The sequence below is a fragment of the Giraffa tippelskirchi genome, chromosome 10, assembly GCF_054371585.1.
Source record: "Giraffa tippelskirchi isolate mGirTip1 chromosome 10, T2T-mGirTip1v1.2.pri, whole genome shotgun sequence".
Taxonomy (NCBI): Eukaryota; Metazoa; Chordata; class Mammalia; order Artiodactyla; family Giraffidae; genus Giraffa; species Giraffa tippelskirchi.
Window position 1 is genome coordinate 38,980,807 of NC_137284.1, and position 17,278 is coordinate 38,998,084.

General features: G+C 38.2%; 1 protein-coding gene across 2 annotated transcripts in view; it reads left to right on the forward strand.

Annotated features, from left to right (window-relative positions):
- Positions 1–17,278, forward strand: part of TMEM135 (transmembrane protein 135) — a 279,242-nt gene that overhangs the window by 114,977 nt on the left and 146,987 nt on the right. The window contains exon 5 of one of the 2 annotated variants that reach the window (XM_081533337.1): positions 11,042–11,107. The exons of the other annotated variant lie outside the window; for it this stretch is intronic. Within the exon in view, the coding sequence (XP_081389463.1) occupies positions 11,042–11,107 (66 nt within the window). The remainder of the gene's footprint in view (positions 1–11,041; positions 11,108–17,278) is intronic. 2 annotated transcript variants of the gene reach the window in all.

Consider the following 17,278-nt stretch of genomic DNA (forward strand, 5'->3'; position numbering starts at 1 on the left):
GGACAGGGAGGCCTGGCGTGCTGCAATTCATGGGGTTGCAGAGAGTTGGACACTACTGAGCAACTGAACTGAACTGAATTCTTGTTTATGACATGTCTAAGTATGGGTTTCTTTGTGCATATCTTACTTGGGATTCACTGGACTTTTTAAATCTGTAAATGTTTGTCTCTTACCAAATTTTGGAAGTTTTTACCTATCTTTTTTTTATCAATCTATTTTTCCTCTTTCTAGGTCTCTGATGTTCATGTGTACAGTCTTCTCTTGTGTTGTTGGAAGAGGATATTTGCTATGACCACTATGTTCTCTTGGCAAAACTCTATTACTTTTGCCCTGCTTCATTCTCTACTCCAAGGCCAAATTTGCCTGTTACTCTAGGTATCTGTTGACTTCCTACTTTTGCATTCCAGTCCCCTATAATGAAAAGGACATCTTTTTTGGGTGTTAGCTCTAAGAGGTCTTCTGGTCTTCATAGAACAATTCAACTTCAGCTTCTTCAGCATTACTGGTCCGGGCATAGACTTGGATTACTCTGATAGTGAATGGTTTGCCTTGGAAACTAACAGAGATCATTCTGTCGTTTTTGAGATTGCATCCAAGTACTGCATTTCAGACTCTTTTGTTGACTATGAGGGCTACTCCATTTCTTCTAAGGGATTCTTGCCCATAGTAGTAGATATAATGGTCAACTGAATTAAATTCAACCATTCCAGTCTATTTTAGCTCTCTGATTCCTAAAATGTTGATGTTCACTTCAAGAGAAGACTCTGCACATGGACGTCACCAGATGGTCAATACCGAAATCAGATTGATTATATTCTTTGCAGCCAAAGATGGAGAAGCTCTATACAGTCAGCAAAAACAGGACTGGGAGCTGACTATGGCTCAGATCATGAACTCCTTATTGCAAAATTCAGACGTAAATAGAAGAAAGTACAGAAAACCACAAGACCATTCAGGTATGACCTAAATCAAATCCCTTACATTTATACAGTGGAAGTGAGAAATAGATTCAGGGGATTAGATCTGATAGACAGAGTACCTGAAGAACTATGGAAGGAAATTTGTGACACTGTGCAGGAGGCAGTGATCAAAACCATCCCCAAGAAAAAGAAATGGAAAAAAGCAAAATGGTTGTCTGAGGAGGTCTTACAAATAGCTGAGAAAAGAAGAGAAGCTAAAGGCAAAGGAGAAAAAGAAAGATATACCCATTTGAATGCAGAGTTCCAAAGAATAGCAAGGAGAGATAAGAAAGCCTTCCTCAGTGATCAGTGGAAAGAAATAGATGAAAACAACAGAACGGGAAAGACTAGAGATCCCTTCAAGAAAATTAGAGATACCAAGGGAACATTTCATGTGAAGATGGGCACAACAAAGGACATAAATGGTATGGACCTAACAGAAGCAGAAGATATTAAGAAGAGGTGGCAAGAATATACAGAAGAACTATACAAAAAAGATCTTCATGACCCAGATAATCACGATGGTGTGATCACTCACCTAGAGCCAGACATCCTGGAATGTGAAGTCAAGTGGGCCTTAGAAAGCATCACTACGAACAAAGCTAGTGGAGGTGATGGAATTCCAGTTGAGCTACTTCAAATCCTCAAAGATGATGCTGTGAAAGTGCTGCACTAAATATGTCAGCGAATTTGGAAAACTCAGCAGTGGCCACAGGACTGGAAAAGGTCAGTTTTTGTTCCAATCCCAAAGAAAGGCAATGCCCAAGAATGCTCGAACTACCGCACAATTGCACTCATCTCACATGCCAGCAAGACAATACTCAAAATTCTCCAAGCCAGGCTTCAACGGTACGTGAACCGTGAACTTCCAATGATCAAGCTCGATTTAGGAAAGGCAGAGGAACCAGAAATCAAATTGCCAACGTCTGTTGGAAGATCGATAAAGCAAGAGAGTTCCAGAAAAATATCTACTTCTGCTTTATTGACATATGCCAAAGCCTTTGACTTCCTGGATCGCCACAAACTGTGGAAAATTCTTCATGAGATGGGAATACCAGACCACCTGACCTGCCCCCTGAGAAATCTGTATGCAGGTCAAGAAGCAACAGTTAGAACTCGACATGAAATAACAGACTGGTTCCAAATCGTGAAAGGATTACATCAAGGCTGTATATTGTCACCTTGCTTATTTAACTTATAGGCAGAGTACATCATGAGAAATGCTGGGCTGGATGAAGCACAAGCTGGAATCAAGATTGCCAGGAGAAATATCAGCAACCTCAGATATGCAGATGACAGCACCCTAATGGCAGAAAGTAAAAAACTAAAGAGCCTCTTGATGAAAGTGAAAGAGAAGAGTGAAAAAGTTGGTTTAAAACTCAACATTCAGAAAACTAAGATCATGGCATCTGGTCCCATCACTTCATGGCAAATAGATGGGCAAACAATGGAAATAGTGAGAGATTTTATTTTTTTTAGGCTCCAAAATCATTGCAGATGGTGACTGCAGCCATGAAATTAAAAGACACTTGCTCCTTGGAAGAAAAGCTATGACCAACCTAGACAGCATATTAAAGAGCAGAGACATTACTTTGCCAACAAAAGTCCATCTAGTCAAAGGTATGGTTGTTCCAGGAGTCATGTATGGATGTGAGAGTTGAACTATAGAGAAAGTTGAGTACTGAAGAATTGATGCTTTTGAACTGTGGCATTGGAGAAGACTCTTGAGAGTCCCTTGGACTGCAAGGAGATCTATCTAGTCCATCCTAAAGGAAATCAGTCCTGAATATTCATTGGAAGGACTGATGGATGCTAAAGCTGAAAGTCCAATACTTTGGCCACCTTATGTGAAGAACTGACTCATTTGAAAAAGACCCTGATGCTGGGAAAGATGGAAGGTGGGAGAAGAAGGGGACAACAGAGGATGAGATGGTTGGGTGGCATCACCTACTCAATGGACATTAGTTTGAGTAAACTCGGGGAGTTGGTGATGGACAGGGAGGCCTGGCGTGCTGCAGTCCATGAGGACGCAAAGAGCCGGACATGACTGAGCGACTGGACTGAACTGAACTGAGGTCTCTGACATTATAAATAGTACATCTTTGGATATTCTCCTGCAAGTGTTTGAGCTCTGCTCAATTTTTGGTTTCAACATTTTCTCTTTGTTCTGTAGACTGGATTAGTTTCATTTGTTTATTATCAAGTTCACTGCTTCTTTCCTCTTTCATCTTCATTCTACTCATGAATTCCCATCCACTGAATTTATTTCAGATATTGTATTTTTCCATTCCAATAATTCCACTTTTTTTCAATTTCCGTTTCTCTGTTGAGAACTTCTCTTTCCATCCATTGCAAGTGTGTTTAACCTTACCGCATGAAACACGGCTATAATAGCTTCTTTCCCAGCCCTGTCTGGTAATTTCAACATCTGATTGTTTTTCCTTCGAGAAGTGGTCAAGATTTTTGTTTTTTGCAGGTTGAGTAATTTTGGATTGCTTCTGGGTATTTTGAATGTAATGCTGTGAAATTCTGGGTCGTGTTAAAATGCTCTAGAGAGTGATGATTTTTTAAACATTTATTTTTATTTATTTTTTAATCATTATTTTTTACTTTTCTAGTTAGCAGTCACCTGTTAGATTCAGACTGCAAGTTCTGTCTCATCTCCAGTGGGCAAGAGTTCAAATGTTAGTTGCTTTTCTTGTGCTGCTTTGTGGCTGTCCTTGCTGTGTGCCCCTCATGGGCTGTGCTAGAATTTGGGTGGTAGTTTTAATTGTAGTTTTGCCCTCAAAGCCTTTGCTTTGCTACTTAGCTCCATTCCGTGCATCAGCTGATGGGGAGTGAGCTCTGTATTTTTGCTAGTTCAAACACAGATTTAGTCAAGGGATACCCTTTTGTAGCTCTTCTTTCTGGGATTACTTCTTTAGTTTCTGCTTCACTGGGTCTCCTTTTCCTGGACCTGTGGCCAGAAAGACAGATTGCTCTCAGAGCTCTAGCTGTCTGCTCTGCTGTCTCAGTTGCACACACTGACCAGGATATGCTGTTGTGACAAAATGAATAGAGAAAAGAGTGGGAAAAAAAAATAGTGAGGATTATTCCTCTCTTTTCTGAACTACAAGTGTCTCCTTTCCATAGACCCTTGCCCAGAATAACAGAATTGATTTTGTAGCTTTAACTACCTGCGCTGGTGCCGCTTCATTGTGTAATTGGGACCTGTCCTTGGGGGCAGAGTCAAGAGGAAAAAAGAAAATACCTCCTGTCCACCCCTGCTCCGCCTCCCACCCCCAAGCTAGGAATTAATTCCCTACACATTCTCTATTAGACTCGAGTCCCCTTTCCCTGTTTCCTGGCTAGATAGACAGAGTTCCTCTCAGAGGTTTTGCTCCTTGGGCTGTAGCTGCTGAGGAGCAAGGGCCCTGAAGTTATGAACTGTAATTCATGAGCCAGAAAGGGGTGGGCTGCAGGCAGCTGTATGGAGGGAAGGGTATGAGAAAGGTTTGGGGACTTCATAAAGGTCTCGGTGTAAGGCCTTTGTGTATTTTGAAGGTATATAACTAGATTTTTGTCATGCGGTGATTCTTTAGTTAGGAGCAGATAGCTAATAGGGCTTCCCTCATAGTTCAGTTGGAGAAGGCAATGGCAACACACTCTAGTACTCTTGCCTGATAAATCCCATGGACAGAGGAGCCTGGCAGGCTTCAGTCCATGGGGTCGCTAAGAGTCGGACACGACTGGGAGACTTCACTTTCACTTTTCACGCTCATGTATTGGAGAGGGAAATGGTAACCCACTCCAGTGTTCTTGCCTGGAGAATCCCAGGGACGGGGGAGCCTGGTGGGCTGCTGTCTGTGGGGTCGCACAGAGTCGGACATGACTGAAGCAACTTAGCAGCAGCAGCATAGCTCAGTTGGTAAAGAATCCACCTACAATGCAGGAGACCCCAGTTCCATTCCTGGGTCCGAAAGATTCACTGGAAAAAGGATAGGCTACCCACTCCAGTATTCTTGGGCTTCCCTTTTGTAGCTCATTGAGAAATCTGTATGCAGGTCAGGAAGCAACAGTTAGAACTGGACGTGGAATAATAGACTGGTTCCAAATCGGGAAAGGAGTATGTCAAGGCTGTATATTGTCACCCTGCTTATTTAACTTCTATGCAGAGTACATCATGAGAAATGCCAGACTGGATGAAACACAAGCTGGAATCAAGATTGCCGGGAGAAATATCAATAACCTCAGATATGCAGATGACCCCACCCTAATGGCAGAGAGCGAAGAACTAAAGAGCCTCTTGATGAAAGTGAAAGACTAGAGTGAAAAAGCTGGCTTTAAAGTCAACATTCAGAAAACTAAGATCATGGCATCTGGTCCCATCACTTCATGGCAAATCAATGGGGAAACAGTGGAAACAGTGAGAGACTTTATTTTTTTGGGCTCCAAAATCACTGCAGATGGTGACTGCAGCCATGAAATTAAAAGACACTTGCTCCTTGGAAGGAAAGTTATGACCAACCTAGACAGCATATTAAAAAGCAGAGACATTACTTTGCCAACAAAGGTCCATCTAGTCAAAGTTCTGTTTTTTCCAGTGGTCATATATGGATGTGTGAGTTGGACTATAAAGAAAGCTGAGTGCTGAAGAATTGATGCTTTTGAACTGTGGTGTTGGAGAAGACTCTTGAGAGTCCCTTGGACTGCAAGGAGATCTATCCAGTCCATCCTAAAGGAAATCAATCCTGGATATTCATTGGAAGGACTGATGCTGAAGCTGAAACTCCCGTACTTTGTCTACCTGATGCGAAGAACTGACTCATTGGAAAAGACTCTGATGCTGGGAAAGATTGAAGGGGGGAGGAGAAGGGGACGACAGAGGATGAGATGGTTGGATGGCATCACTGAGGCGCAATGGACATGACTTTGAGTAAGCTCTGGGAGTTGGTGGTGGACAGGGAGGGCTGGCGTGCTGCAGTCCATGGGGTCGCAAAGAGTCGCACACGACTGAGCTTCTGAACTGAACTGAACTGAGATAGCTAATGCTCAATTTTCCTATTTTTTGCTTTGTATTTTTATCATCATGAAGAAGGAAAGCAGCTGATGCTTAAACGCTCCAGTATTTAAGTCTTTTTTTCTTCTGTGGCCAGGATAAACAGCTGGGGAATGACTGTTGCATATTATATCTTTTGGTAAATTAATCTTTTTGAAATAATGTAAGTTTTCTTTATTTCCATTTGTCTTGTCAAGAATGTTAGCATAAATAAACAGCCATATGACATAATGTGCTAATTGTGGTTGACTGTTTTATACAGTACATTTTTAATTCCGATCTGATGTAGTTTTTAATTGTAGTTTTAACTTTAATCTGATGACCACTTTTTAAGGTAGAATTGGAATTTTGTATTTCCTTTAGGATATTAATAGTAATAAAATCATTTATTGAACATTTATAATTTTCCTTTAGTTCCATACTGGTGTTATCCTTATTTTGTTAACGGTGAAGTTGTGGTCAAAGAAATAAGTTGTTTGTTTGGATATCACATATCTCACAAATAGCAAAGCTAGATTTTGAACGAAACAGCCTGTTTCTAAAACCTGCTTTCTTAATCTTTATGTTATGTTATTTTTTGTAAGGCCATGGAAATACATAAAAATGAGTGTTTTATCAAACATCTTTTCATCTCACGAAGTCCTAAACTAGACCCTGGATTCACTATTCTGCCTTTATATAGCTCTTTACTGGGCTTTTTACGTACGCTAATATAACCACTGACCAACACAGGAAAACAGGCTGATATTGACTGTCACCTTTTTACAGAGGAGGTCAGGTCTTATTTACTATCTCAGTAACCTATCTGAGGGTATCTTGATAGTAATAGTGGGAATTTCCCGCGTCCAAGGTATGAGAAACCCAGGTAAGATGGTAGGCACTGAGAGAGGGGATCAGGGGGCAGACAGGCTGAAACTACAGTCACGGACAACTGACCAATCTGATCACATGGACCACAGTCTTGTCTAACTCAGTGAAACTAAGCCATGCCATATGGGGCCACCCAAGACAGATGGAGCGTGGTGGAGAGGTCTGACAGAATGTGGTCCACTGGAGAAGGGAATGGCAAACCACTTCAGTATTCTTGCTTTGAGAATCCCATGAACAGTATGAAAAGGCAAAAAGATAGGACACTGAAAGATGAACTCCCCAGGTCAGTAGGTGCCCAATATGCTACTGGAAATCTGTGGAGAAATAACTCCAGAAAGAATGAAGGGATGGAGCCAAAGCAAAAACAACACCCAGTTGTGAATGGGACAGGTGATACAAGGAAGATTCGATGCTGTAAAGAGCAATATTGCATAGCAACCTGGAATGTTAGGTCCATGAATCAAGGCAAATTGGAAGTGGTCAAACAGGAGATGACAATAGTGAACATCGACATTCTAGGAATCAGTGAACTAAGATGGGCTGGAATGGGTGAATTTAACTCAGATGACCATTATATCTATTACTGTGGGCAGGAATCCCTTAGAAGAAATGGAGTAGCCATCATAGTCAACAAAAGAGTCCAAAATGCAGTACTTGGATGCAATCTCAAAAACGACAGAATGATCTCTCTTCGTTTCCAAGGCAAACCATTCAATATCACGGTAATTCAAGTCTGTGTCCCGACCAGTAACGCCGAAGAAGCTGAAGTTGAACAGTTCTATGAAGACCTAAAGATCCTCTTGATGAAAGTGAAAGACAAGAGTGAAAAAGCTGGCTTAAAGCTTAACATTCAGAAAACTAAGATCATGGCATCCAGTCCCATCACATCATGGCAGATAGATGGGGAAACAATGGAAACAGTGGCTGACTTTATTTTTCTGGGCTCCAAAATCACTTCAGATGGTGACTGCAGCTATGAAATTAAAAGACGCTTACTCCTTGGAAGGAAAGTTATTACCAACGTAGACAGCATATTAAAAAGGAGAGACATTACTTTGTCAACAAAGGTCCATCTAGTCAAGACTATGGCTATGGTTTTACCAGTGGTCATGTATGGATGTGAGAGTTGGACTGTAAAGAAAGCTGAGCACCGAAGAATTGATACTTTTAAACTGTGGTGTTGGAGAAGACTCTTGAGAGTCACTCCGACTGAGAGGAGATCCACTCAGTCCATCCTAAAGGAGATCAGTCCTGGGTGTTCTTTGGAAGGACTTATGTTGAAGCTGAAACTCCAATACTTTGGCCACCTGATGCGAAGAGCTGACTCATTGGAAAAGACCCTGATGCTGGGAAAGATTGAGGGCAGGAGGAGAAGGGGATGACAGAGGATGAGATGGCTGGATGGCATCATTGGCTTGATGGATATGGGTTTGGGCGAACTCTGGGAGTTGGTGATGGACAGGGAAGCCTGGCGTGCTGCAGTTCATGGGGTCGCAAAGAGTTGGGCATGACTGAGCGACTGAACTGAACTGAATAGTGGGAATAAGATAACTACAATTCTAGTTGCCTGACTGATAGGAAGTAAATATAGGAAATAGGAAATAAATATATGCTAAATAAAGCTTTTGTATTTATATGTATAAACTGCATATTAAATTAACCCAATAAAGTCTTTCTATAATATGATGGTTTTCAAGGTGAAATCTATTAAGTATATTTTCCTTGTTAAGATGACTTATTTTGTGTTGATTTAATGAATTAAAATGCATTGGACTGTAAGAACACGAGTCTCTGTTGAATTTTGATTATTTTCACTTTGGGAGCCATTCAGTGTAGTATTGCTTGTGTTATAATATTTTACACTGTTCCAAAATTCTGTTTTAAATCTGTTTTATGTTTTAGTGTATTAAAATTGTTACCTTTATTTTTCCCTTTTTCCTTTTACTGTTAGCAAATGGTATATGTGCATGATAGAATATTAGAAAAGATCCTTCTGGATCTTCTTTTGGCTTGTGTGTGTGCACGTGCACACACACACACACACACACACACACACATACATACATACACCCACCCACACACCCAAACACAAGGATCCATTCTTCAACTTTGCATTTCTTACATCTAGATTTCATGTCCCTGAGTTGCTTTATCCAACACTTTTCCTAAAAGCATTCTCTCTTGCTAGCCTATTTTTAAGTGAGAACCTACAGATGGTTTTTCTCTCTGCCACTGACAAATGTTTAATGAACGTTTTTAGTATGAATCATTTTAGTTATTATCAAAACTCGAGGAGAGGGAAGTTTCAATGAAGAATTTGTTAGTGGTAAATTTACAGATGCTGAGAATTAGCCCTGTATCTCATTGTTTCGGACACTTGTTAGTCATTGTCTGGGTACAAGTAAATGAAAAGCAGTCTCTTTGGTAGAGGTCAAAAGAATGTTGTCCACTCCAGTGCTTTCTTAAAGAATCAAAGGAAGTTGAGCTGAATTGACAGAGAGCTGTCAGAATGAAACGTCCTTAAAAATGTTGGTGGGAAGAGCTCGTGAAATAAATCAATTTAGTTGGAAACAAAAGATTGAATTTGGTATTCTTTCTCTATTGGAGAAAGTGCCAAAGAATAATTAAATCTTCAAACTGCCTCAGGTTTGTGAGTCACAAAAGAGTAAAGTAGTTTGATGTGGTTTAGAGGAGAAGTTGTGTATTTTATCCCAAGTGCTTGCTGCCTCTGCCTTTCCCCTTTTGCTTCTCAAATATATACAGTAACTAAGGTGACCTAGATGAGGCCTGTTAATCACATCACTAGACCAAATAAGGTTTTCAAAAGAAACAGGAAGATGGAAGATGTAATTTAGTGTACATATCATTAAGAATGGAAAAAAATGCAATGTATCATTGGTAAGAAATTTTTTCTTCTAATAAAAATTTGTGTACATCTTTCAACATCTAGTTGTACATGCATTTGTAAAATTCTGTCATAGCAAAGTGATTCATTTATCACTTGTTTTTTGTTTGTGTGTATGGATAACCCTTCTTCCTCCCTATTAGTGGCCTATTTTAACTCTCTCTGAGTTATGGATTGAAATTATGCTCATGTTGTGCTGAATTCACAAATTTAGTAATGTGTTTGTCCAGTTTTCCTAGTACCATTTGTTAAAAAGACAGTCGTTTCTCCAAAGAATGGTCTCAGTACCTTTCTTGAACATCATTAGACTGTTTGTAAAGTTTGTTTTTAGGTTCTCGCTTCTATTTCATTGGCCTCTACATATCTTTATGATTACTGTAGCTTTAAAGTAAGTTTTGAAATCAGAAGGTATGAGTCCTCCAACTTCGTTCCTCTTTTTCAAGAGTATTTTGGCTGTTTGGGGTCTTTGGGGTTGCATATGAATTTTTGGATGGATTTTTGTATTTATGTAAAGAAATCATTGGAATTTTGATAGGAATAACATAACATTGACTCTATAGGTCATTTTGGGTAATATTGATATCTTAATGATATTATGTCTTTTCATTGATGAACAGAGGTTGTCTTTCCATTTATTTATATTTTTAGATCTCTGAGCAGTGTTTTTTAGTTTTTAGTGAATAAGTCTTCTGCTTCTTTGGTTAAATTTATTCCTATGTCTTTAAAATTTTTTTTTGATAACTGTTATAAACAAAATTCTTAGTTTCCTTTTAGGATTGTTCATTGTTAGTGTATAGAAAGCATTAAGTCTTTTCAGGTACTATTTAACACACGACATCACAGAATTACTTCATTTTCTGTCAGTATTTCAGTACCCATCAAGTGATTTGGACTGGTATTTTTATACCAATCAGAATAAATGGTAATTTCTGAAGTGAATTCAAGTTCTAAGTTCTTATTTAATCTTTGTTAACAAAGCTAAGTTTTATACCTATTTAAGTGTTCTAATTTGAAACTATAGGTGTGAAATAATAATAACAGATCAAAATAACCTTTGAAACATTGCAGTTTGAGCTGTTTATAACATTAAAATATTCTCAAAATGATATTTTTGGAGTATAGTATAAAGCTTATTATACCTTATTCATGCTTCTTTAGCAGTTCCTGGAAAATGTAATATTGAATGTTTTGCATTTTGGTGTTGGGATGTACAGTTGAATAGATTACAGATGATATAGCTTTGATTTTTTTTTTCTTTTAAATTCACAGGCCACAGAAACACTATTTAGAATGGGTGTAGCAAGAGGAGTCATCACAACATTAAGAAATGGAGAAGTAAGATGAGAATTTTTATATACTTATTAGTTCTTAATTCATAGTGTTTTTTAAATTAATATAACAAATTGAAAATATCTGAAGTACATAATACTGAATGAATCTGACCTACAAATCGATTTCAGTTAAGTCATACTAGAACCTTATCTTGGGTTGAATATAAATTGCTGAACCTTTTAATCTTTAGTTACCAATTGTTTTTACTCTTAAAAGAAAATGACATTTAATAATAACTTCTTCAAATAAATATATATTTATTGAAAATAGCCCCATACTTCTTTCTTTCTTCTTGTTTTATATTCTACAATTGTGATACTTCTTTCTTAGCATAAAATAATCTGAAATGTTAGTATTTATCACAGAAGGAGGGGTAGAGGAAGGGAGAGAAATGGAGTTTAGTCTGTCCTTGTAGTTGAGGCTCAACTAAGAGTCTAAGTTTAGATTTTTCTAAATGCTCCTACCAATTCTTAAAAAAATCCAGCACCTGAAATAAATTTTCATTACCAAATCATTACTGGTTCCATTACCACTCTGTCTGCTTTTTCTTTATTCACTTCCTTACTAAGATATCCTTAGGTTGAGGTTGAATATAATGTCACATTGCCATGTTCCCTTTTCTATTCTACCAGCAAATACTTACGGATAAAATATAGTGCTTTCTTTTTATTCTGGAATTAAGGTCTGTGTAATTTAATGTAATATATATAATTTGACACCTTAAACATTTAATAGTGGAAGTGAGTAAATATCTAAGAAGTTAACTGGAACTATTATTGTGTGATTATAAAATTTATCAGTCAATAGGTATATCAATGTGTTAGGTAAGAATGTACAGTCATTTGGAAATTATATACCTTTAAATGTTTAATTGTATGTATATTGGCAAATTACTTTGGTATTGATTTGTAATATATACTTTGTCTATGAGAAATACTTAATTCATCTCTTTGTATTCTCAACAAACTAATGTCTGTGTTGCCATTTTGAGAGAAGAAAATATTCCCATTAATAAAGTTGGGCATATTTATCCGCCTAAAATTTGTCAGTATGAATTTTAGGTTTTAGTAATTACTATGAATTTTTTTCATGGGAGTGATCAGTGATCTTTTGAACTTTATCTTTATAAAAAGTTTGGGAAAGTAAATATATGCAAGACAGTTTTATAAGTATTCTTCTGAGCATATCAACACATATTGCATATGTATATATTTTACTTTATGGAGAGGAAGTAGTTAAATCAGTTTGCTTCTGATCCATTCCTCCCCTAGTTACTGAAGATTGTAACTGAAGATTATAAGAGTAATAACTAGTTTATAGGTATTAATGAGGACAAAATTTTTAATCCCTCTCTTGCACATTTTTTTCTTGCATTTTAAGATCTCTGAAAATGGAATATGTCTTCTAATTAGTGACACCTCATAGTCACCATTTACTATTTTTCACATCTTAACACCTCTAAAATTAAGTCTATGATATTTTAGAGTTGATAAAATATGATAATATTCTGTAGATTAAAAAAATACAGAGTGATGCATAGTAAGTATTCAGTAAATGGTAGCTGGGATAGGCTACAAATTAGTTTTAATTATTTAACTTTGGGAAATAGACAATTAGGACAAAGGAAAACAAAGAAATTATTGAATATGTGTATGTGCAAGTGGCATAGGTATTTTTGGACATGGTAGGCTAAGTACTATGAGAATAGATGATATATGATATAATATGGTTCTTGCCTCTAGGGGAGCTTCCTCTTTGGTGGGGGAAACAGTGGCATCAATACATGGGAAAAAACCTGAAAAAGAGTAGAAATGTTTAGTTAAGGTTGAGTCCGGAAGTAACTAGAATCCAAGTCCAGATTCCACTTGCATGCAAGCCAAGTCACTTCAGTTGTGTCTGACTTTTTACAACCCTATGGACTGTAGCCCACCAGGCTCCTCTGTCCATGGGCATTCTCCAGGCAAGAATTCTGCAGTGGATTGCCATGCCCTTCTCCAGGGGGTCTTACGACCCAGGGATAGAACCAATGTCTCTTATGTCTCCTGCATTGGCAGGCAAGTTCTTTATCACTTGCGCCACCTGGGACTGTGCTAAATTTTAGCGTCTGGTCAATAATAGAGAATTACTTTGGAGGTAGGAAACAAACTAAAAGTTAACGATTTATTGGTTTACTGAAAGCAGAAGCTGAATTTACCATGTTTACATTGTTAGAAAACTTATGACATGCTAAGGGAGGTGGTCAGTAAGGAGCTTACTTGTTCTAGGGTAGTTGGAAAATTGTTTCAGCTCATTACTGCAAAAATATTTGTTAAGTAGTGATTAATAAGTAACTTCATGACAATGATACCAGTTAGGAGGAATAAAGACTGGTGTATCAAATTACAAAGATAGTAGTCTTTGAATAAGTTTGTGATCTGAATGCTTGATGACACTGAGCTTTGCCTGTCTCTTGTGTACCCTTCCCTGTGGTGGTGGTGGTTTAGTTGCTAAGTTGTGTCCAACTTTCTGTGACCCTATGGACTGTAGTCCACCAGGCTCCTCTATCTGTGGGATATCCTAGGCAAAAAAAGCTGGGATAGGTTGCCATTTCCTTTTCCAGGAGATTTTCCTGACCCAGGGATTGAACCCACATTTCCTACATTGCAGGTGGATTCTTTACCATTGATCCACCAGGTAAGCCATACCCTTCCCTGAATTCTGACTTTAAGCTTATGTTTTGTCTACCTGTTGAACATTTCTACTTACATATTTTAAGAAATGTTGAGACCAGAAAACATGATTCCTTTCTTTGAAAGTAAGAAGGTAATTTTTGAAGGGGTTTGTAATATTTTTTCTAAGTTATAATGAATCATTAGAGAATTTAAGCAAATGAATGACACATTATCCTTTTAAATCTTTATCACAACTCTGCAAGGGAGAAATTATGCCCATTTTATAGATAAACCAAGTGTCAGAGAAGTTAAACATTTTGCCTATGATCAAACAACTGGGAGATGGGAATCCTGAAATGTGAACCCCAGTGTGTCTCCAAAACCCATTCATTCCATTATATAATATAATCTCCCTCAGTGTATTCACTTACTTAGAGTTTTCTATTCATTCAGTTGTCCTGTAGTTTGACAGTTGAAAAATAGCTTTAGCTCAATAGCTAAGACCTCTGAGATTATGTAATTAGCCATATATTTTTGATGTATTCTAATTATCACTGTTATCTTTTCATATGTGTAGTGAAATATATGGCTTAAAGTGAAGAGAGAAAAAGTGACCCTTCACAATTCTGTTTTGTCACTGAATGCCTAACCATGCTAATGTGTTCTTTGTACAGTCTTGTGTATGGGCTAGCTGGATTTTTGTATTTTGATTAAATTGCATAAAAATGCTATAAAGCAGGTAATTTGGGGGAGTAGAATTTTGTAGTGTGTTTCTTTGGAAGGCTAACTTGTAAAATTATCACTATCAAAAATAGTTTTTAAATGTACTTGACTCAAAAATTATAGTTTTAAAACTTTTTCAAGAAAGGGATAATCGTATTTTCAGCCTTACTTATGTATAGGATGAAACAAGTTGTTTTAAAAAAAATAAGATGAAATTTCTCTTAAATTTATGTATTTCAAGAGTTATATACTGTTATATAACTTGAACCCGAATAATCCAGGAATTGGTGTTTTTTCATTAGGTTGTTCTTAATTCAGGAGCTTCCCTGGTAGCTCATCTGGTAAAGAATCCACCTGCAATGCTGGAGACCCTGGTTCGATTCCTGGGTCAGGAAGATCCCCTGGAGAAGGGATAGCCTACCCACTCCAGTGTTCTTGGGCTTCTCTGGTGGCTCAGCTGGTCAAGAATCCGCCTGTTATGCGGGAGACCTGGATTTGATCCCTGGGTTGGGAAGATCTCCTGGAGAAGGGAAAGGCTACCCACTCCAGTACTGTGGCCTGGAGAATTCCATGGACTGTATAGTCCATAGGGTTGCAAAGATTTGGACACAACTGAGCGACTTTCACTTATTCTTAATTCATAGTTTTAAAAGAGAGCAAAGTTAAGCAGTTCTTCACCATAGAAAGGCAGGATTTCAAACTCTAGGACTTTAAAGACTTAAAGCCTTTACCTTCTCTGTTAGCTGCTATTGTATATCCACTGAGTCACAGAGTATTATGTAATGAAGAAGCTAATGACTTCCAATAGTCAGCAGGTTGATTCATCTGTTACAGCTCTATTAACTTGAAAAAAATTTGCGAATTTCTAAAGTACAAACATATCTATCTTCACTTTTCCGAAAAGTTTAGTCTTTCATATCTGTGTCTTTATGTTAGAAAGACTGATGAATGAAAGGAGAAATAATCCTTGAAAGTATTTACTGAGCAGCTTCTAATATTCCTGGCATTGTTTTAGGTGCTTGCAATCTATCAGTAAGCAAAACAGACTAATATCCTTGTCTTTGGGGAGCTTATATTCTAACCCATTGATAATTTAGTTCTAATTATGGAAGAAACTTGAAAAGTACAAAGCAATGGGGGAAGTAATTATAATTGCAGAGCTTCAGAAGGAGGTATAAGCAAGTGTATGGTTTAAAAGCATGAGCAGTTTAAATAATAAGGGGAGAAACAAGTAATTTGAGTAGGGTAAGTTAGTTCAAGAAAATTAGAGATACCAAAGGAACATTTCATGCAAAGATGGGCTCAATAAAGGACAGAAATGGTATGGACCTAACAGAAGCAGAAGATATTAAGAAGAGGTGGCAAGAATACACAAAAGAACTGTACAAAAAAAATCTTCACGACCCATATAATCACGATGGTGTGATCACTCACCTAGAGCCAGACATCCTGGAATGTGAAGTCAACTGGGCCTTAGAAAGCATCACTACGAACAAAGCTAGTGGAGGTGATGGAATTCCAGTTGAGCTATTTCAAATCCTCAAAGGTGATGCTGTGAAAGTGCTATGCTCGATATGCCAGCAAATTTGGAAAACTCAGCAGTGGCCACAGGACTGGAAAAGGTCAGTTTTCATTCCAATCCCAAAGAAAGGCAATGCCAAAGAATGCTCAAACTACCGCACAATTGCACTCATCTCACATGCTAGTAAAGTAATGCTCAAAATTCTCCAAACCAGGCTTCAGCAATACGTGAACCGTGAACTTCCAGGTGTTCAAGCTGGTTTTAGAAAAGGCAGAGGAACCAGAGATCAAATTGCCAATATCCACTGGATCATTGAAAAAGCAAGAGAGTTCCAGAAAAACATCTATTTCTGCTTTATTGACTATGCCAAAGCCTTTGACTGTGTGGATCACAATAAACTGGAAAATTCTGAAAGAGATGGGAATACCAGACCATCTGACCTGTCTCTTGAAAAACCTGTATGCAGGTCAGGAAGCAACAGTTAGAACTGGACATGGAACAACAGACTGGTTCCAAATAGGAAAAGGAGTCCGTCAAGGCTGTATATTGTCACCGTGCTTATTTAACTTATATGCAGAATACATCATGAGAAACGCTGGGCTGGAAGAAACACAAGCTGGAATCAAGATTGCCGGAAGAAATATCAATAACCTCAGATATGCAGATGACACCACCCTTATGGCAGAGAGTGAAGAAGAACTAAAGAGCCTCTTGATGAAGGTGAAGGAGGAGAGTGAAAAAGTTGGCTTAAAGCTCAATGTTCAGAAAACTAAGATCATGGCATCTGGTCCCATCACTCCATGGGAAATAGATGGGGAAACAGTGGAAACAGTGTCAGACTTTATTTTTTCGGGCTCCAGAATCACTGCTGATGGTGACTGCAGCCATGAAATTAAAAGACGCTTACTCCTTGGAAGGAAGGTTATGGCCAACCTAGACAGCATATTTAAAAGCAGAGACATTACTTTGCCAACAAAAGTCCGTCTAGTCAAGGCTATGGTTTTTCCAGTGGTCATGTATGGATGTGAGAGTTGGATGGTGAAGAAAGCTGAGCGCCGCAGAATTGATGCTTTTGAACTGTGGTGTTGGAGAAGACTCTTGAGAGTCCCTTGGACTGCAAGGAGATCCAGTCAATCCATCCTAAAAGAGATCAATCCTGGGTGTTCATTGGAGGGTCTGATGTTGAAGCTGAAACTCCAATACTTTGGCCACCTCATGCGAAGTGTTGACTCATTGGAAAAGACCCTAATGCTGGGTAGGACTGGGGGCGGGAGGAGA